At 41.2% G+C, this 22,023-nt stretch overlaps 1 protein-coding gene across 1 annotated transcript in view; it reads left to right on the forward strand.

Moving 5' to 3' along the window:
- The window catches only part of COPA (COPI coat complex subunit alpha), a 49,177-nt gene that overhangs the window by 22,715 nt on the left and 4,439 nt on the right, over window positions 1-22,023 (forward strand). Inside the window, exons 9-27 of the mRNA XM_003937945.4 lie at window positions 4,885-5,020; window positions 5,538-5,620; window positions 7,497-7,647; window positions 8,602-8,668; window positions 9,727-9,802; window positions 11,616-11,698; window positions 12,369-12,508; window positions 13,076-13,161; window positions 13,278-13,416; window positions 15,625-15,787; window positions 15,905-16,051; window positions 16,821-17,010; window positions 17,132-17,227; window positions 18,420-18,508; window positions 18,700-18,823; window positions 19,994-20,083; window positions 20,258-20,367; window positions 21,337-21,414; window positions 21,557-21,625. Of these exons, the coding sequence (XP_003937994.2) occupies window positions 4,885-5,020; window positions 5,538-5,620; window positions 7,497-7,647; window positions 8,602-8,668; window positions 9,727-9,802; window positions 11,616-11,698; window positions 12,369-12,508; window positions 13,076-13,161; window positions 13,278-13,416; window positions 15,625-15,787; window positions 15,905-16,051; window positions 16,821-17,010; window positions 17,132-17,227; window positions 18,420-18,508; window positions 18,700-18,823; window positions 19,994-20,083; window positions 20,258-20,367; window positions 21,337-21,414; window positions 21,557-21,625 (2,117 nt within the window). The remainder of the gene's footprint in view (window positions 1-4,884; window positions 5,021-5,537; window positions 5,621-7,496; window positions 7,648-8,601; window positions 8,669-9,726; window positions 9,803-11,615; window positions 11,699-12,368; window positions 12,509-13,075; window positions 13,162-13,277; window positions 13,417-15,624; window positions 15,788-15,904; window positions 16,052-16,820; window positions 17,011-17,131; window positions 17,228-18,419; window positions 18,509-18,699; window positions 18,824-19,993; window positions 20,084-20,257; window positions 20,368-21,336; window positions 21,415-21,556; window positions 21,626-22,023) is intronic.

The raw sequence follows: 22,023 nt of genomic DNA on the forward strand, positions 1-22,023 counted from the left end.
GGCCTAAAGTATAGCATATTCTGGAGAATGTTCCATGTGCTGATGAAAAGAATACATATTCTGTAGCCATTGGGTGAAATGTTCAGTAAATTTCAATTAGGCCTGTTAGATCTAGTGTGTAGTTTAACTCCACTGTTTCTTTGTTGATTTTCTGTCTCGATGATCTGTTTGTTTTTGAGAGTGGGGTGTTAACTCTTATTGTTATATTGCAGTCTATGTATCTCCTTTTGGATCTGTATTTGCTTTATATACTTGGGAGCTTTTGTGTTGGGTACACAGATATTTATAATTGCTATTTCCTCTTGTTAAATTGACCCCTTCATCATTATATAGTGACCTTCTTTGTCTCTTTTTATAATCTTATGTTTGGTAGTCTGCTTTATCTGATATAAGTATAGCTAACCCTGCTCTTTTTTGGTTTCCAGTTTCATTGAATATCTTCCATTGAATATCTTCCACCCCTTCGCTTTCAGTCTGTATGTGTCTGTGTAAGTGAAATGGGTTTCTTGAGGCCAGCATATAGTTAGGTCTTCTCTCCTTATCCATTTAGCCACTCTGTGCATTTTTCTTTTCTCTTCTTTTCTTTTCTTTTTTGAGACAAGAGTCTCACTCTGTCAGCAGGCTGGAGTGCAGTGGCACGACCTCTGCTCACTGCAACTTCTGCCTCCTAGGCTCAAGCAATACCTCGGCCTCCCAAGTAGCTGGGACTACAGGCACACACTACCACGCACAGCTAATTTTTCTATTTTTATTTTATTTGTTTATTTGTTTTGAGACGGAGTCTCGCTTTGTGGCTAGGCTGGAGTGCAGTGGCACGATCTTGGCTTACTGCAACCTCTGCCTCCTGGGTGCAAGAGTTTCTTCTGCCTCAGCCTCCAGAGCAGCTGAAACTACAGGTGTGTGCCACCATGCCCAGCTAATTTTTTGTATTTTTAGTAAAGATGGGGTTTCACCATGTTGGCCAGGGTGGTCTCAATCTCTTGATCTCATTATCTACCTGCCTTGGCCTCCCAAAGTGCTGGGATTACAGGTGTGAGCCACCATGCCCGGCAGTTTTCCTATTTTAGTAGAGATGGGGTTTCACTTTGTTGGTCAGGATGGTCTCAATCTCTTGGCCTCATTATCTGCCTGTCTTGGCTTCCCAAAGTGCTGGAATTACAGGTGTGAACCGCTGTGCCCGGCCCTATGGCTTTTAATTGAAGAATTCAGAGCATTTACATTCAGTGATATTGATAAGGACTTATTATTGCTGTTTTTTGCTTGTTTTCTGTTTTTGTTTTTGTTTTTGTTTTTCTTTTTTTTCGAGACTCCTCTCTTCCGTTTCTTAATGTCTTCTTTTGTGGTTAAGTGATTTTCTTTGCTAATCTGTCTTAATTTGATGCTATTTATTTTTACTGAGTATATTACAGGTTTTTGTGCTGTGACTACCATGAGATCCACAAGAAATAGCTTACAGATAGAATAAGTTATTTTAAAGAGATGACAGCTTATCTTAGATCACAAACACAACAACAAAAATAAAGGCAAAAATGCACTTAAAAATTACACATTTTAACTCCATTTCTGCCCCTGCCTTTTTGACTATCTCTTAACAGATTGCTATTGCTATTACTGTTTTTGATAGATTTGTCTTTTGGGCTTAATAATAAGTTATAAGTGGATTGCACACCATTATAGTAATAGAATATTCTGGGTTTGTCTATGAGCTTAATTTTACATCTTTGGTTTTATATCTTGAAAACTTTTCTTTTTGTACATTAGTGTTTGTTTTCTTTCAGATCAAAGAACTGCTTTTAGCACTTACTGTAAGATGGGTCTGGTGGTAGTAAATTCTCTCACCTTTTGTTTGTCTGGGAAAGACTATCTCTCCTTCATATTTGGAAAATAATCTTACTGGGTACAGTATTCTTAGATGTCAGGGGTTTTTTTTTGAACACTTTGTCCTTCCACTCTCTTGGCCTGTGTGGTTTCCGTTGAGGTATCTATTGCCAGACGAATTGGGGCTCCTTTGTATGTTCTCTGCTTCTTTTCTCTTGTTTATTTTAGTATCCTTTCTTTGTCCTTGACTCTTGATAGTTTGACTTTTATATACCTTAGGGTAGTCTTACTTGGGTTGGATCTGTTTGGTGTTCTCAGGCCTTCCTGTACCTGGATATTTCTTTCTTCCTCAAGTTTTGGAAAGTTTTCTGTGATTATTTATTTGAATAAGCTTTCAAGCTTTGCTCTTGCTTAGTTCCCTTTTGAAAACCAGTCATTCTTAAATTTGGTCTTTTGAGGCAATTTTCTGTATCTTGTAGGAGGTCTTTGATCCTTTTCATTATTTCCCCCCGCCCCCAACTCTGAGTGTGGTTTTTTGTTTGTTTGTTTTTGTTTTTGTTTTGAGGCAGAGTCTTGCTCTGTTACCTAAGCTGGTGTCCAATGGCATGATCTTGGCTCAGTGTAACCTCCACCTCCCAGGTTCAAGCAATTCTCCTGCCTCGCCTCCTGAGTAGCTGGCATTATAGGCATCTGCCATCCCACCTGGCTAATTTTGGTACTTTTAGTAGAAATCGGGTTTCACCATGTTGGCCAGTCTGGTCTCGAACTCCTGACCTCATGATCTGCCCACCTCTGCTTCCCGAACTGCTGGGATTACACGTGTGAGCCACTGTGCCCAGCCTGACTGTATTTTTCAAATGGCTGGTCTTCAAGCTCACTGAGTTTTTCTTCCACTTGATCCAGTCTGCTATTCAGAGCCTCTAAATGAGCTCTTCGTTTCAGCAAATGTGTTTCTGTTTCAAGATTTCTGTTTGATTTCATTGTTTCAATCTCTTTGTTAAACTTCTCTGGTAATTTCTGAATTGCTTTTCAGCGTATCTTGAAGATCACTGAGTTTCCTCTAAACTACTAGTTTGAGTTATTGGTCAAAGAGATCACAAATTGCTGGCACTTTAGGGTCAGTCATTGTATTTTTGCTTTGTCCTTGTGGGGAGGTTATGGTTCTCTGTTTACTGTTGTTTCTTTTGGGTATACACTTGTGTCTTTGTGTTGAAAGATTAGTTACTTATTCCAGTTTTCTCTGTTTGACTTGCTTTTTTTTTGAAACAGAGTTTTTGCTCTTGTTGCCCAGGCTGTAGTACAATGGTGTGATCTCTCACTGCAGCTTCCGCCTCCCAGGTTCAAGCAATTCTGCCTGAGTCTCCCAAGTAGCTAGGATTGTAGGCATGTGCCACCACGCTCGGCTACTTTTGTAGTTTTAGTAGAGACAGGGTTTCTCCATGTTGGTCAGGCTGGTTTCGAGCTCCTGACCTCAGGTGATCAACCTGCCTCGACCTCCCAAAGCACTGAGATTACAGGTGTGAGCCACTGCACCCAGCCAGGTTTTTATTGGATATACTTGCTTAGCACATCTTGACTGCTAAGTCATTTCCCCCTTTTTGACTTTAGGTGACACCTTAAACCCAGGTTCACCTTGGCTTTAGTAAATGACCAGAGCATTATCTGTGCTGAATGAAGGAGGTCCCAAAGGGATTATCCCAGCAGTGTATCAAGGCTGGCAAGAGGTTTGTGTACAGGGGAACTGCGGAACATACTTCCTGCAGTAGGATGCTGCTGAGTAGCCACTCTGATTTGGCATCTCCTTTGACTAAGTAACAAAGCAGAGTTTCTGGGGCTGGGTATGATAGTCCTGCCTCCCTGCTTTCTCTTTGCCTGTCCTCAGGGATATTTCCCCTTTCAGGTAATGCCTTTCCTGATGCCTCCCATGGGTTAAGTCAAGGTTAGGTCTCCTGCCAGGGCACCCAGGATGATGGGTAAGCTAGTTGACCACCTTGGTCTCACTTTTTCCAGTGTAGAAACCATGAGTTGTGGGGAGGGGCATTAAAGATGTGGAAGTCCGATTCTGTTACCAGCTGCTCAGAGTTTTTTCATCTCTCTGTGGCCCCCAGGAACTGTATCATTGTCATATTTGAGTTCTGGGTTGTTGCTGATAAAAATCTCAGCCCTGTATATTTGTTTTGGGCTTTCTGTGGAAGGGAGTGAAGCCAGCTTGCTTCTATACTGATGTTTTGGAACTGAAAGGATTCCTCCTTTCCCTTTTTTCCTGTGGTGGTACCCTTATTTTGAGGAGTATGAATAGAATTCATCCATTCATTTGACAAATATTTATTGAGTACCTCCTTTTTACTGGATTTTGTTCAAGACTCTGAAGATATAGTGGTGACCAAAACAGATAAGGCCCCTGCCCTAAGGAGCCCATATCTTTTCTAAAATGGCAACTCCTGAAGTGGCAGTTCCCTGAAAAAAGAAAAAAATAACAAAAATTAAAAGGGCAATTAGGACAGTTGTTATCAGGACAAATAAAACAGGATAAAGGAATGGAGAATGATGAAAAAGAGTTGTTTGATTTTTTTTTGAGGCAGAGTCTTGCTCTGTTGCCCAGCCTGGAATTCAGTGGTACAATTACAGCTCACTGCAGTCTTGATCTCCTGGGCTGGTGCAGTCCTTCCTCTCAGCCTCCTGAGTAGCTGAGACTACAAACGTACGCTAGCACACCCAGCTAATTCTTGTATTTTTTGTAGAGATGGGGTTTTATCATGTTGACCAAGCTGATCTTGAACTTCTAGACTCAAGTGATCCCCCTACCTTAGTCTCCCAAAGAACTGGGATTACAGGCATGAGCCACAATACCTGGCCAAGTGAAGAAGTGTTATAATCAATAAGAAGGTCAGAATGAAAGAACCAAAACGTGTAAAGATTAAGAGACTTAAATGAAGAAGATTGCCGTGTTAGAAAGAAGTTGCTAATTTAGCATTTTGTAATAGTACTTAAGAGGATATTGTATCTCCAAATCCCAAAGTTATAGTAGTAGGGAATTGTGATGATCTAATTCCTTTTGTCCTTCAGAATCAAAGGCATGGGAGGTTGATACCTGCCGGGGCCATTACAACAATGTATCTTGTGCCGTCTTCCACCCTCGCCAAGAGTTGATCCTCAGCAATTCTGAGGACAAGAGTATTCGAGTCTGGGATATGTCTAAGCGGTACAGTAGTCATCAATGTTGTGTGAACTTTCTCTTACTGTCTCTTTTAAAATTAGATTGGAATACTTCTTTATGTCTCTCATCATGTTCAGCATGTAGACAAATCAAATCATACATTATGAAAATAATTTGAAGAGACCTAGAGATCAGTCAGCATTTACAAATTTTCTATCAAATAGAAATCTCCATTTGTATTATTTTTTGCCTCTAAATTTAAACACGTTTTCTTCTGCTCCCTTTCCCCAATTCTGTAGTTAGAGAAGTAAGAAATGCAGAATGAAATCCATAAAATTATGCTAGGGAAATTGATATATCGTAATAATATGGTCAGTTTTGAAGTCTCTTCGTTTTGTTCCTTGGTAGAATTTATCATGACTACTGTTCCTTAGGTTATGCTGTTTATGCTCCCTGATTTAAACTTTAATCAGCTTGCTAGCTTACCATTTAATATTCTTGTGTAGGATGGGCTTAAGATTCCTAGGAAATTGATATTTTTCTTTTTGTGTGCCTTTTCTAGTACTGGGGTTCAGACTTTCCGCAGAGACCATGATCGTTTCTGGGTCCTAGCTGCTCATCCTAACCTTAACCTCTTTGCAGCAGGTAAGGGCCATTTTCTATCTTTTTTTTATTTGCTTTAATTCAAAGTTTGTAAGACTTGAAAGTGATTCTCTATTAGTTTTGTCTCTAGTAAATGTATAGTAGGATGATAAGAAGAAGGACTCTGAGAGACATTGAGTTGAAGCATTTCTCCTTTTTTTCCCCTCCATTTTATGTGTATATAAAATGATATGTGGTAAAAAATGCTTCAAAGGAAAATTAAGAGTAAGGGAGCGCTTTCTGCCATCTTTCCGCACCGCCACAATGGTGCTCATGAATGCCCTGGCCGATGCTCTCAAGAGCATCAACAATGCCGAAAAGAGAGGCAAACGCCAGGTGCCTATTAGACCATGCTCCAAAGTCATCATCCGGTTTCTCACTGCGATGATGAAGCGTGGTTACATTGGCGGATTTGAAATCCTGGATGATCACAGAGCTGGGGAAATTGTGTGAACCTCACAGGCAGTCTAAACAAGTGTGGGGTGATCAGCCCCAGATTTGATGTGCAACTCAAAGATCTAGAAAGGTGGCAGAATAAACTGCTTCCATCCTGCCAATTTGGTTTCATTGTACTGACAACCTCAGCTGGCATCATGGACCATGAAGAAGCAAGACAAAAACACAAGAGTGAAAATCCTGGGATTATTTTTCTAGGAATGTAATACATATATTTACAAATAAAATGCCTCATGGGAAAAAAAAAAGAGTAAGGGAGATAGAGATGGATGAGTGTGGGGACTGCTGCTTTATGTTAGGTATTCAGAAAAGTGAAAGGGTGTGAGGCAATGAGAACAGCAAATGCAAGGACTATGATGTGAGAGGTGCTTAGCATGTCACCATCACATGCTAAGGAACATCAGAGAGGTCAGTTGGAGCACAGTGAGTAAGGGACTAAGTAATAGGTGAGGTCAGCCAGATTGTGTATTGTCTTCTACGCCATGGTTAGAACTTAAGATTTTACTCTGAATAAATGGAAAGCCATTGGAAGGTTCTGGGCAGGAAAGTGACATGATCTGGTTTATATTTGGAGAGCAGACAGGAGAAGGACAAGAGTGGAAAGGATTCTCTAAGGGATGATGATGCCAATAGGGAAAAAGCAAAACATTTTTAAAAAATCATAGAGGGTTTTTGCCGGGCGCGGTGGCTCAAGCCTGTAATCCCAGCACTTTGGGAGGCCAAGGCAGGTGGATCACGAGGTCAAGAGATCGAGACCATCCTGGTCAACATGGTGAAACCCCGTCTCTACTAAAAATACAAAAAATTAGCTGGGCATGGTGGCGCGTGCCTGTCATCCCAGCTACTCAGGAGGCTGAGGCAGGAGAATTGCCTGAACCCAGGAGGCGGAGGTTGCGGTGAGCCTAGATCGCACCATTGCACTCCAGCCTGGGTAAGAGCGAAACTCCATCTCAAACAAAAAAAAAAATCATAAAGGGTTTTTAAACTAACATTCATTTTTTCAGCAAATACTATTTATACTCTTTTTATATGCTAGAGACTGGGGAAAGATGGAAATTATATTTCTGCTTTCAGGGAATTTATATTACAAAGTGAGTGATAGACCTAAATGGTTACAGTGCAGGATGATAAGGACTAAAATGGTGGTTTGTGCAAAGCATTAGGAAACACAGAAAAGGTCGATGTGAATCGTGCCACTAAGTGTGGCAGTGTGACTAGTATTAGGAAAGGATTCACAGAGAATTATTTAAATAAAGCTTCCAAGAATTGTGAGACTTTAGGCAAATAAGGAGTGCATTCAGGTGTCTTGTCTTTGTTTTTATTAATAGCATGCAGATATAATCCTCATCCTTATGTATCTCCAATTTTCAGGTTTTTTTCTTACCTTCACCTTATTCTTTCTTCTCTTCTACCTGACCCCTAGGCCATGATGGTGGTATGATTGTGTTTAAGCTGGAACGGGAACGGCCAGCCTATGCTGTTCATGGCAATATGCTACACTATGTCAAGGACCGATTCTTACGTCAGCTGGATTTCAACAGCTCCAAAGATGTTGCTGTGATGCAGTTGCGGAGGTAAATCAGACTTGTTTCTTTCCTCCAAACCCTCTTATCTGTCACCCTGATACAACTCCCACAAACAAGACTCTTCTTTTAAATGATATTTTTTTATTTCATATTCTGTCACAGATAGAATCCCCAATAGATGAGCCTGCTCAGTTTAAACCCAATGAGTGAGGTGGGCAAGGAAGTGGTCATGAATAGAATGATAATTCCCTTGTTGAGAATGCTAGTGACCTTGTGGATGGGAAATTATTCTGCCATAGTTTGCTAGGTCTCTTGCAAACCAGAGGAAGTTTCTTGATAGAGAATGGCCCAAAATGGTAACAGAACGTTTTGCCTTTATTTGGAATTTCTTTTCTTTAACTCTCCATTGCTTTCCAGCAAAAAGCACACAGCTCTGAACCAGAGTATATGTCCCTGCAAACTCTTTGATAACCTCTGGGATGCCTGGCAAAAGGAACTGTCCTTTTGAAAAGCTAGCTGCATCAACATGCTGAAACATTCGTGGTGGCAAACTTTGGCATGAGGTTTTGATAACTACCCTCTAGCATCACTACAATAAAAGTAAAAATGGGTTTATGTGAGCACTCCAAGAGACAGGAGAAACCAGCCAGAGACAAATCACATCATGTTACTGTGTGGTGTCCACTGTAATTATGTGTAGGAATTTGTATCCAAGCAGACCCAGTCCCACTGACTACAGTGAGCACTAATTCTACCTTCTGTTGCTTACTTTTTAAAACTACTATGGCTTACTTTTAAAAACTGTTCAAAGCTGAGCTAGGGAAGTTCCCAAGCCTTAAAGAAAGGAAGAGAATACAGAATTTATTCATTTTTATTCCTGATTATAAAAGTGATGAGTATGTAATATAAAGATTGGATAAGTAGGTGTGGGGGTGATTCCTTTCTTCCTTCTAGTCTTAACGCCTCTTGCCTGTTTTCTCCTTTGTCTATATATATCTCTAGTGGTTCGAAGTTTCCAGTATTCAATATGTCATACAATCCAGCAGAAAATGCAGTCCTGCTTTGTACCGTAAGTAACCTGTGGGGTCCTCCTAGGTTCTCCTCATTTTCCATAGGTTTCTTTCTATTTTTTTTTTTTGCTTTTCTGGTAGGGCAGTGATGTTCTGAGAACATAGGTTTCTTTCTTATGCCCTTAGGGAATCTTTAATGGCTTCTTAGAAACTATTTAATGGTCATTTTGTGAGAGCTGACAGTGATCACTTAGAGACTCAAAGCAGGTAGGTTTCAATTGTCATAAACATATTGAGCATTTGTGAACTGCCTATCTTTCATGAAGCTGAACTTAATGGAGCATCAGGATGAATGACCCAGATCACTAGAAATAATTTGAGAGAATGTTTAGACTCTTTATATCCTATGGAAAGAAAATGGTTACCTTGATCCCTTCCTCTGAGTGAAAATAGAAGAACTATGATTTTGAGAGGAAGTTTGTGTCAGTGGGTTTGGCTTCAGAATCATCAAAGGGTCCTCTCTGTTTCTTGTAACAGAATTTGGGGAAAAAAAGAAAAGAAAATGACATTCTAATTTTTAGTACCCTGGTGGCCAAGTTAAAAGGAATGAAGTTATATGTCTTTCCTCATATAACTATATTATCTAATCTGTTCTTCTTTAATTCTTAGCAGTCCATATTCTGACAGTTTTCTTTTGTTTCATCTTTTTCCAATAAAGTTGTATTCCTATAGTGTCTTTTCTTTGATGTCTTTGTTTTTCTTTCCAGCAGTTGAGTACTAAGTTGATGAGTACTCAGGGTGGGGCACCAGAATATCAGGGTCCTAGTCTGTTAATTTGTGGATTAGAGAGCAATTCTTACTTTCATTCAAATAATATCTGCGTCTTTGGAAGAAAAAGAAAATAAAGTGACATCAGTGCCTAGTTGTTTGGCAAAGAGCCCTATAATTCTTAGATGTAGAAACAGTCAAATAAATGCCCTCTGGGCGAAGAGTAAGAAAAGTATGGTTTCAGATTGCTGTCTGTGCATTGGATCTGTTTTCTCTGTCAGAGTAAACTGGAAAACTGGCGTCTTGGGTGCTTCTCACTAACATTTTAATTTCCCCTTTTCCTCTACAGAGAGCCAGCAATTTAGAGAATAGTACCTATGACCTGTACACCATCCCTAAGGATGCTGACTCCCAGAATCCTGATGGTAGGTATTCTTTTTGTCTACCCCACTCTGCTTCTAGCTCTCTTCACCCACCTCATCTCTCCTCTTTAAGTTTTCACATTCCATCCCCAAGCCATGGCCACATCACTCATGTCTTTTGGCAGGTGCTGCTGACAGTTGCATCAGAGGCGACCATCGTGTGAAATATTCATGTTCCTCCTCCATTTTATTACCCCAGCTAGATATATATATTTTATAATTTGGTTATTAGAAACTCTCCATTTTCTCTTTCAGCACAGCATGTTATCCTAGTTTATTGTCAGTTGATATGACTTTCACCCTGGTAGTTTCATTTATTTAAAAATGTGGTTCCAATCTTACAATGTCTCACCCAGGGACTAGGGATTTATACTCCCCCATCCACATCCAGATTCGATCTGCTTCCTTTTGCATGTCAAAAAGATGAGGCTGCTAACAGCCCCACACCCCACCTGGGATCCCAGGATCCAGCTGAGACTCCTGCCTACCTCTTCCATCACCACCATCCCTTGTTGATGTCCTTGTGACTAGAACTTGCTGACAAAACATTCTCAGAATGGATTTGACCATTGTCTAGGTGCCTTTCAGTGCACTTCCTCCAGCGGGTTTATGGCTAGTACCAGGTCAAAGATTTATTCTGCAGATCCCTACTCGTAACTGGCATACTTTCATATGTTAGATGCCATCAGCAGATTCCTGAGAAATAATTTGTTAGCTCTGTTTCTTTTGTGGGTGCCTCTGGGTTATCATTGTTGCTAATCGATTTCCTCTCTTTTAAATGTGTTAATAGTAAGAGAAAGAAAATATATTTGTATTTGGTATTTATAAGTCAAATTCTCCCTCATAAGTCAGTTAAGCCATTTCTGACTAAATCTTATGATTTGGTACCTCTTAACTCAGCCCTTTGCTTTTTTTTCCCATCTATGTTTACAATTAGTAGAATTAAAAATATTTTGTTTTATTACCACTTTTATTTTCTGTACTTCATTTTTTGAGAGAGGTGGGCAACAGAGATGGGCTTGAATATTGCAGTTTCCTGGCCCCTGGAAAATGGGAGTGTTGGCTTTGATAATAATTAGTTTTGTAAATCGCCTACCATTCCAGATGCCAGGGGCAAGACTGGCCAGTATGTTCTGTCCAGTTTTCTGCTGGTGTCATACGTAAATGAGTATTTTGATGCACCCTTCTATTTATCCTTCTACAAGTTCCCCAGAGAATGGAGTGTCCATTTCAAAATTCTAATAAGCCACTGAACTGAGGAACATTTTGTAACTCTCTTCAGGGTGATAAGAATGGTCAGTTGACATTTACAGAGCATCAGCTTGGTTCTAAATACTGCCCAGCACCAAGCTCTCTTGTCAAGATTGGGTTGGGAGTGCTCTGCCCCACCCTGCCCTACTAGGAAGTCTACATTTGCATGTTATAACAGCTGAGCAGCTGCATCCTGGGGAGGGGGTCCTATGACACAGGCTTGCTTTGCTGCAGCTTGGCCAGGGAGGCCCTGCTCGTTAGCTTGATGGAGTATGCTGTCTCCCAAGATGGGCGGCCCTTCTGCCAGTACATGATGTTGGCTGAAATGCAGCCACTTGGCCTAGAGAAAAGAGCCTTGGCAGAGGTGGTGGTTGGTGTTTGCAGGGGACGGGTGGGGAAAAGTCACTCAACAATAGCCCCAGGTTATGGCTGAATTCGTTAGGAAGCAGCTCAACTGGCAAAGCCAAGATGGCATCCAGCAAGACTGGCAGCTCCATGGCATCCGACTATGTCACCTGCCAGTGACTCACCACATGCTCCCACCCTTTGGTTTTGTTCTTCTCAGCCCCTGAAGGGAAACGATCCTCAGGCCTGACAGCCGTTTGGGTCGCTCGAAATCGATTTGCTGTCCTAGATCGGATGCATTCGGTGAGTTAAGACTAAAAGCAGAAACTAATTTGAGAAATGTGGTGACAGTGGCCTGTGTTTTGCAGTATAAAGACCATTGTTTTTTCTGCTCTCCCCTGGGCAGCCATGATTCTCATGCGTTGGCTATACTTTTGTCTCTAGCCCTACACTAAGCCCTCTTGGGGGAAAGGGATTAAAACTGATTTGATTGTGCTGATGATCGCTGTGGCTCTGAGTTTAAGAGCCAAGCTAAAGTCACTCTTGACTACAGGAGCCCAGAATGCATCAAATCTGAAGTGAGTGGGCTGGATGAGGAGATCTCCCTCCTTGTTCTGCTACCTCCATTGTTACTTGAAATGTAATAGGTCCAGCACAAGATAAAGCACTCTGAAGAAAATATTTAACAAAATGTAAGCCCCAGAAGCATTGTTTTCTCTCTCTGGTGATTGAGGAATTCAGACTTTAGTTGGACTTCTCAGGATGTTTCAGTTGGAGGAGAAAAAAAGATGCATGAAGGCCCTTAGAAAAGATCTTGGTTGAAGTGATCTGTCTGCAGTGGTCATTGACATGGACAGGACAAAAAATACTTAGTTTATTGAAGCTAAGGAAAAATTGCTGAGAGACTTCATCAGTTGCCGTCATGATCTACACACACTTACTCTCTTAATCCCATCTTTAATACTTATTGTAGCTTCTGATCAAGAATCTGAAGAATGAGATCACCAAAAAGGTACAGGTGCCCAACTGTGACGAGATCTTCTATGCTGGCACAGGCAACCTCCTGCTTCGAGATGCGGACTCTATCACGCTCTTTGACGTACAGCAGAAGCGGTAACATATCAGGTGCCCCTAAGCAGACAGCCATGTAGTTGGGGAGAGTGGACAGCTTTAGTGGGAACCTTTTTTCCCCAAGTGAGTTTGTCTTGTGGCTTGGCTACTTTGTGTGCTCCAAGACTCTTTCTAGTAACTTTTTCCCTTCTGTGATCACTCTCCATCCTACATGTCCGCTCTAGCATTACAGCAAGAGTCTTGGTTATTTATCTGTTTTTCCAGCACTTAACTGAATAAAGAGTGTTCTCAGGGCTTAGGATGAGAGAGAGACAGGTTATAATAACATAAAGGAGCTTATAGTCCAGTGGTGAAATAGACATACACAGATTCCTTAATAATATAAGGAAATGAGGGACCAGGGGTTGAGAAAGGGAAAAGTGCACAATGTCAGCCAAAATGTTTAAGTCACTGAGTTTCTATGTAGGAATTACATTAAGTATTTTATGTAATTAGTATTACATTAAGAAATTGGAGTTTCCATTAATTAGAGGGTGCAACTGATGTAGATCATAGGTTGAGGCAAGGGAAGTAGATCCATTCACATTTGCACATCTCTCTCTGTCTCAGGACTTTGGCATCCGTGAAGATTTCTAAAGTGAAATATGTTATCTGGTCAGCAGACATGTCACATGTAGCACTACTAGCCAAACATGGTGAGTCTTCATTATATCCACCCTGATTTAGAGACCAGTCCCTCCTACCCCCATCCCTGCCAGTCTACGGCACTTACCCTATCCAACAGAACACTCATGCCCTTTGCCTCTTACAGCCATTGTGATCTGTAACCGAAAACTGGATGCTTTATGTAACATTCATGAGAACATTCGTGTCAAGAGTGGGGCCTGGGATGAGAGTGGGGTGTTTATCTATACCACAAGCAACCACATCAAATATGCTGTCACCACTGGGTAAGTGAATTATCTGGGATACAGAATGGGAGAAGGCTGCTTCCTGAAATCACTGTCCTATCTTGAGATATAATTGAAGTTGTTCGTAAACTTTCTTCATGGAAAAGCCTTACTTGGTATATGTGTGCGAGGGGCACCAGAACACTCTTTTTTCAACTTTTTTAAAATTGAGAAATCTAAAACAAATGTAGACAATTACATTTAAAAAATGTATAGAATAACAAATAAGTTATGTAGCAAACATCAGCATAACTACCACCCAAGTCAAGAAATAGAAGAGTTCTGGCACCCCAGAAGCCCTTTGCCATGTGGTCCTTATTGATCACAACCCTCCCTGTTTCCACCAAAAATAACATTCTAGTTTTAACAATAATTTCTGCCTCGCTTTTCTTTGTAATTTTACTGCCCTGTGTTTCTTAATATGATTTAGTTTTGCCTGGTTTTGCCTTCCTATAAATGAAATCATACTGGATATATTATTTCATATTTTACTCAATATTTTGTTTGTAAGATTTATCCATCTTACATTTCATTTTTTTTCATTTTTGTATAATTATATGATTATACCACAGTTTGTCATTTCTACTCTTTTAAAGAATATTTGAGTAAATTCTAGTTTTTGGCTGGTATGAACAGTGTTCTTAAACATTCTTTTACATGTTTTCTGGTGTACATGTACATACATTTCTCTAGAGTGTGTAATGTATATCCAGAATAGAATTGCTAGGCCATAGAGTAATGCATATCTTCACATTTATTAGGCAATGTGAAACTGCATTTTTACTTTTTATTTTTTATTTGTTTATTTATTTTTGAGCGGAGTCTCTCTCTGTTGCCCAGGCTGGAGTGCAGTGGAGCAATCTCAGCTCACTGCAACCTCTGCCTCCCAGGTTCAAGCAATTCTCCTGCCTCAGCCTCCAGAGTAGCTGGGATTATAGGCCTGCACCACCACACCCAGCTAATTTTTGTATTTTTAGTAGAGATGGAGTTTCACCATGTTGGTCAGGCTGGTCTCAAACTCCAGACCTTGTGATCTGCCTGCCTTGGCCTCCCAAAGTGCTGGGATTACAGGTGTGAGCTACCGTGCCTAGCCAGTTTGATCCTTTTAAAAAGTTAACATCACCAGGCGCGGTGGCTCACGCCTGTAATCCCAGCACTTTGGGAGGCCGAGGCGGGTGGATCACGAGGTCAAGAGATCAAGACCATCCTGGTCAACATGGTGAAACCCCGTCTCTACTAAAAATACAAAAATTTGCTGGGCATGGTGGCGTGTGCCTGTAATCCCAGCTACTCAAGAGGCTGAGGCAGGAGAATTGCCTGAACCCAGGAGGCGGAGGTTGCGGTGAGCCGAGATCGCGCCATTGCACTCCAGCCTGGGTAACGAGAGTGAAACTCCGTCTCAAAAAAAAAAAAAAAAAGTTAACATCTTTATTCTGCAAGATCTGTAGTAATATCTTCTTTTCCATTTCTATTACTTTTTTCTTTTAATTACCCTCATGAGAGGCTTATCAATTTTATTCAGTGTTTGCCTTTATTGAACTTCTCTGTAGTATTTTTGTTTTCTATTTAATTTCTACTATTGGCTTTATTGTTTTCTTCTAAGTACTTTGTTCTTTACTGTTTAAAAAGAAGAGTAAAATTTTTTAGATGAATGCCCATTAATTTGTAGTCTCTCATAATATATGCATGTAGAACCCAATAATTTTCAATATTTCTTCTAATACAGTCTAAATTTTCTGTCAAGTGTTGCATTAGCTATATTGACAAACTTCGATTTGTAATCTATTTATTATTATTCAGTTCAAAATGCTTTCTATTTTCTATTTTTTTATTTGTCGGAACTCCTCACTTCTACCTCTGTTCTACTTTCAATTATAGCTTATAAAGAAGTTACCTGTCCATAGTCACCTATTGATTGTATATCAGAACTTAAGATTTAACTTTTAGGTCTGATTCCTGTAACCATTGTCTATTACTCATCTTCTAGTATAATAGCATATAAAGAAAGATCATGCCATCTGCCCCACCATAGAAAGAATATGATAAATTTGGCATTTAGTTCTGCTGTCTTTTGAATCACTTCCCATCTATATCATTGTTCAAACTGCACTTGACAAAAGACTGTTTCCTAGATTTGTTCCATTTCTTCACAGAATGGATTTTCCCTCTCACTTACTGAAAGTTGTGCCCTCTACCCTCTGTTCTTAGGGACCACGGGATCATTCGAACTCTAGATTTACCCATCTATGTCACACGGGTGAAGGGCAACAATGTATACTGCCTAGACAGGGAGTGTCGTCCCCGGGTACTCACCATTGATCCCACTGAATTCAAATTCAAGCTGGCCCTGATCAACAGAAAATATGATGAGGTATGAAGTGAGGTTGTAAACTAGAGTATTAACAGAGGCAGCATTCTTTTTTTTTTTTTTTTTTTTTCCTGTAAGTGATGTCTACTTCTTGCCTGACCCCCCACCCCAAATATCTAGGTACTGCACATGGTGAGGAATGCCAAACTAGTAGGCCAGTCTATTATTGCTTATCTCCAGAAGAAGGGCTATCCTGAAGTGGCACTGCATTTTGTCAAGGATGAGAAAACTCGCTTTAGTCTGGCACTGGAGTGTGGAAACATTGAGGTGAGAAGAATATGATCATCAGCCCCATATTAGAAGTGAGAGGTTGAGAGTGGCATTGGAAGATTATTATTCTGGGCTTGCTTCTTTAGCCAGAATAATGATATTTGGGATTTTTTTAGTTGTTACGTGGAGCTGTGTTCCTGTTGCTCTTCGCCCCATCTCTACTTTTTCCTGCCTCTCTGCCACAGCATTTCTGTTTTTGTCAGCCTTCATTAGTCTGAATTCAGTAATTTCTAGGATAAAAGCAAGATGACATGGAATTTGAAAATCTTACTATTTCATTGACACTTGGTCTTGCTGACTGGCTACTTAGATGAAAGAGCACCTAATAAGTGTTGGGGCCTAGAGTGAATAGACATTGTTTTTAAAGGGGAAAAGGGCTTAGGAAAACTTTTTTTCCAGTTCTGAACTTCTTCCTAGTATTATTTCTTCTGTCTTTGTAAAGCCCCATGGATCTTCAAACCTGGCAGGTAGGAAGTAAGGTAGCTAAGCAAGAACTGGCTCTATGGAATCAGAAACTGCTGGGTGGTTTCATTGTAAAAGTAAATTTCTAAGGAGGACGATGTGTGATGTGATTATTTCTATCCCTGTATCCAAAGGGGTCTTATTTGTTCACTGGATTTTCAATAGAATTAGACAAAAAGCTAGGAGTAATTGAAAGTATAGGACGTTCTTTGGGAAATTTATATAGAGGCAGAGGCTTTGCAGAGTCCCTGGTTTTGAGTCACAGTGCCTTCAACCTGTTAACATGACCCTGGGGATTCTTTAGATTGCTCTGGAAGCAGCCAAAGCACTGGATGACAAGAACTGCTGGGAAAAGCTGGGAGAAGTGGCCCTGCTGCAGGGAAACCACCAGATTGTGGAAATGTGCTATCAGCGTACCAAAAACTTTGACAAACTTTCCTTCCTGTATCTTATCACTGGCAACTTAGAAAAACTTCGCAAGATGATGAAGATTGGTGAGGCTCTCAAACTAAGGATGAGAAGATGGGTTCTTAGGGGGAGGAGGAAGGTGAATAGAGGAGAAAGACAACTTAAGAGAAAATACCTAAATTGATGTCTCTCACTTACTTGGTGCAGCTGAGATCAGAAAGGACATGAGTGGCCACTATCAGAATGCCCTGTATCTGGGTGATGTATCAGAGCGTGTGCGGATCCTAAAGAACTGTGGGCAGAGTAAGTATCCAGGACTCGGCAGCTTTTTCGGGGTCTGAGGAAGTGTTTTTCTCTTCGTGTTGAGTTAATTTGTGTATAGTGGTGAAGGATTTCTCTTTATTGTGCATTTTTTTTAGGAGAGACAACATGCTCCTACGGTGTGTAGATTTTCTTCAAAGACAAAGGGAGGTGCAGCCAGAATATTCAGTCTGGCCACACACCCTTAAGAAAAACAGTTATTCATGGGGAAGATAGGAGGTTTTAAAAGGCCTAGAGCAGACACCCTATAAAATGCACTTGGTTGGATGCCATTAGAATTTTGTTCTTTATTTTCAGTTTGGAGGTTTCACTCATTTATTAATGTATATATTCAAGGGATATTTTTTGAGAACCCACTATATACCAAGCATTATATTAGCATTTGAGATACATTAGGGAACAAGCAAGGTAAAAGGTGTGGTTTGGACCAGGGTGCTATTAGTGGAGGGAGGAGCATGCTCAGATTCAGGATATATTTTGAAAGTAGAAACAACATGATTTATTGCAGTAACTAGATTTGAGATGTGACAGAGAGGAGTCAGAGATATCCAAGGTTCTCAACACTGATGGATAGTTCTCAAAGATAAGCAACTGCATTGCTTCTCTATTGCTGTATAACAAATTACTCCCAAATTTAGTAGTTTAATACAACAGATATTTATCATTTCACAATTTGTGGCATGGCTTAGCTAGGTGCCTCTGGTTTAGGGTCTCTCATAAGGCTACAGTCAAAGTGTTGGCCAGGACCGCAGATACCTCAAGACTCAACCAAGGAGAGAATCCACTTCTGCACTCACTCAGTGGCCATTGGCAGCCCTCATGTCCTGCTCCGTGTTGTCTAAGAAACATGAGTTTCTTTTCATGTTGACTTCTCTGTAGGAGTTTGTAATGTGGTAGCTAGTTTCCCTTGCAGCAAGTGAGCAAAAGAGGGCACTCCAAGACAGAAGCCACAATCTTTGTAACCAGATCTAGGAATTAACATCCCATCACATTTGCCATGTCCCACCCATTAGAAGCTGGTTAATAAATCCAGCCCACACTTACGAGGAAGGTATTATGCAACAACTTGAATACCAGGATTCAGGGATCACTGGGGGGCCATCTCAGAGGCTGCTTACCACAGCAACATGCATTTGGAAATGTACCTATACCACAAAGTCTGTTTTCTCTACAGAGTCCCTGGCCTATCTCACAGCTGCTACCCATGGCTTAGATGAAGAAGCTGAGAGCCTAAAGGAGACATTTGACCCAGAGAAGGAGACAGTAAGTCTTTATTTGTCTCTTATTACAGGATCAACTCTGAGACTTAGAACAGCTTAAAATTATGATTGTCCTCTCCCACCTGGTTACTAGGAGAGACAGAGAAACAAATGAGATCAAAGGAGGTTGCATAACTTTCCTTATGTGACTTCCAAGTGGTGTTTGTTTTTAGCCTGTTTTCTTCTACTATTCAGATCCCAGACATTGACCCCAATGCCAAGCTGCTCCAGCCTCCTGCACCTATCATGCCATTGGATACCAACTGGCCTTTGTTGACTGTATCCAAAGGATTCTTTGAAGGCACCATTGCCGGCAAAGGTAACTACCTACTTCTCCCATAGCACTTCTGTTGTTTTTTTGTGAGAACTGTCCTGGAGAATACCATTGGCATTTAGTTTCATCTCTCCTTTTTTTCTGCATGAAGCCTAATGGAGCATTGAAATGCCAGTTATGGTACAGTGTTAAAAACTTAAAATTGCATTTCGAGGCCGGGCGCGGTGGCTCAAGCCTGTAATCCCAGCACTTTGGGAGCCTGAGATGGGTGGATCACGAGGTCGAGAGATCGAGACCATCCTGGTCAACATGGTGAAACCCCGTCTCTACTAAAAATAAAAAACATTAGCTGGGTATGGTGGTGCGTGCCTGTAATCCCAGCTACTCAGGAGGCTGAGGCAGGAGAATTGCCTGAACCCAGGAGGCAGAGGTTGCAGTGAGCCGAGATCGCGCCATTGCACTCCAGCCTGGGTAACAAGAGCAAAACTCCGTCTCAAAAAAAAAAAATTGCATTTCGAGGTCATTAAAGAAAATTTGGAAAATGAGGAGAAAAAAGGGATGCCTCTAGTACCACCAATAACTTCAGTTAATATTTTGGTGTATTTTCTTAGGTTTTACTATGTATGTAGTCATATTCTTTGTTCAGTATTTTATCATTCATGACCATACAATCTTAAGGTACTAACTCAGCTACCTGTAATTCCAGTATGTGGGTATAGGCAGATGTGTGCTACCATCCTCCACCACTTCCACCCTTAACCACCTCCTGTTTTCTTGGTCTCTTAGTTCATTTCACCTAAGTAAGAGCCTAAACAGACTCTTGAGTATTTTATGCCGAACCGCACCCTTTCCACCATCTCCTCTATCTACCCTGTGCCTGATGCCCTGTACACATGGTACTGGTGGTAGCTTAGCAAAGCTCTCAGGAAGAAACTTAAGAGTTGCTAGCCAAAGGCTGGTTAGTACAAATTATTTAAGAGCCAGTTTTTGGGAGCAGGAAGACCAGTTCCTCCCATCTGTCTTCTATTCCCTCCCTCTGTGAAACCTACTGCAAGTCAGCATAACATATATACCACAAAAATAAATAATATGCACATAATAAGTAGGCAGAAGCTTGATACCTGTTTTTGAAAGGATTTAACCTGCCTGCAGAAAAGGCCCTATCTCCGACTTGCTGGACTGTAACCAGTTCTGTTCTGTTCCTTCGCTCTGTAGGGAAAGGAGGAGCACTGGCTGCTGACATTGACATTGACACTGTTGGTACAGAGGGCTGGGGAGAAGATGCAGAGCTGCAGCTGGATGAAGGTAAAAGTGCTGTTTTCAGACTCTTCTGGGACGATGGACACCTTGGCTTGGGACTGGGTTGTGGGTAGCCCTGCAGACTTCCACGCCATGAAACCAACTAGGATGGATTTTACTTCCTTTGGCTAAGATTATGCCACAGTCCAAATCTGTTTTGAGCCTGAATTTTCCTTACAGATGGGTTTGTGGAGGCTACAGAAGGTTTGGGGGATGATGCTATTGGCAAGGGACAAGAAGAAGGAGGTGGCTGGGATGTAGAAGAAGATTTGGAGCTCCCTCCTGAGCTGGTATGTGGAATTTGTACCTTTAGAAGGTTCCGTATCTCCCTGTGGAAGCCAGGGGCCTTATTTGTCTCCCATCGCTATCCTGAGGTCTCCAAAAGGGAAGGGGACTAGACCCTCCTTCTAATCTGATGCTTATCTCCCATTTGAAAGAAGGAAGATGGCTGTGCACTCTGGCTCATGCCTGTAATCCAGCACTTTGGGAAGCTAAGGCAGGGTGATTGCTTGAGCCCAGGAGTTCAAGGCCAGCCTGGGCAACATAGCAAGACCCTGTCTCTATTTAAAAAAATAGAAGAAGGAAGAATGAGACAGTCAAAGTTACTGGCCTTTCATTTCCATCTGTCCTGTATGCTCAAAGAGGAGGGGATGTAGAATTTACCTCTAATCTGATGCTTAGCTCCCATTTGAAAGAAAGAAGAATGAAGTAATCAGGGTTGTGGCAGCAGCAGCTTAGGAAAAGGCAGCAAGCCATTTTATCTGAATTGGAGTTTTTGATGTTATTTTGTCACTGGTGAGGTAGCTCCTATTTTGGCAGTCTTCTCCCACAACTATCACCATTCTTCCTCACTGGAGGTAGGGAACAAGGTAAATGGTTGTGCTCTAGATTCAACAGAATAAAGTACTTGAATGGCTTAAAATGTTAATTTGCCCAGGCACGGTGGCTCACACCTGTAATCCTAGCACTTTGGGAGGTCGAGCCTGGCAGATCGCTTGAGATTGCGAGTTGGAGACCAGCTTGGTTTACATGGCAAAACTCCATCTCTACAAAAAAATACAAAAATTAGTTGGGTGTAGTGATTCGTGCCTATGGTCCCAGCTACTCGCGAGGCTGAGGTTGGGGGATTGCTTGACCATGGGAGGCAGAGGTTTTAGTGTGCCAAGATCATGCCTCTGCACTCCAGCTTAGGTGACAGAGTGTGATTGTGTTTTCCAAAAAAAAAAAAAAAAATTACTCAATTTTTGTTTTTCCCCTAGGACATATCCCCTGGGGCAGCTGGTGGAGCTGAAGATGGTTTCTTTGTGCCCCCAACCAAGGGAACAAGTCCAACTCAGGTAAGCAGGAAGAAACCCTGCAGGGATGAGTGACTACTTGATTCGTGTATAACAGGTGTTGGCTACTTTTCTGCTAGAGTTATGGAGGAGAATAGAGAAGGGACAAAGTTTTACTTGGCTTGGGTTTTTTGTTTCTTGTTAGATCTGGTGTAATAACTCTCAGCTTCCAGTTGATCACATCCTGGCAGGCTCTTTTGAAACAGCCATGCGGGTAAGTAACTTTAGCTTTTCCTCTTGAGTGTGCATAGCCCAGGGTCCCAGGGAAATGGCTGACTCATTTTAACCAAGTGAAATAATCCTACCCATGAGGGCAGAGGTGTGTATTTATCATGAAAACTCTTGGTCTTGTTTAAGTACACTTGCCTTCCTGTTACCTGCCTTCCACTTGGCCTAGTAATCTCCTAGGGCAGATCCTTCAGTCGTCTTCACCCATTTATAGCTTACCTTCTGGCTCACATCAGTGAGATAAGTACCCCCCTCTCAAGCAGGGATCAGTTTAGAACACTAAGCTAGTATTGTTATAATAACAACAATAATGATAACACTATAATAACTGCTAATGTTTATTTAATGTTCACTGTGTGCTAGGCACTATCCTAAGTAATAGGT

The sequence above is a fragment of the Saimiri boliviensis genome, chromosome 19 (genome assembly GCF_048565385.1).
Source record: "Saimiri boliviensis isolate mSaiBol1 chromosome 19, mSaiBol1.pri, whole genome shotgun sequence".
In the NCBI taxonomy this organism is placed as follows: domain Eukaryota; kingdom Metazoa; phylum Chordata; class Mammalia; order Primates; family Cebidae; genus Saimiri; species Saimiri boliviensis.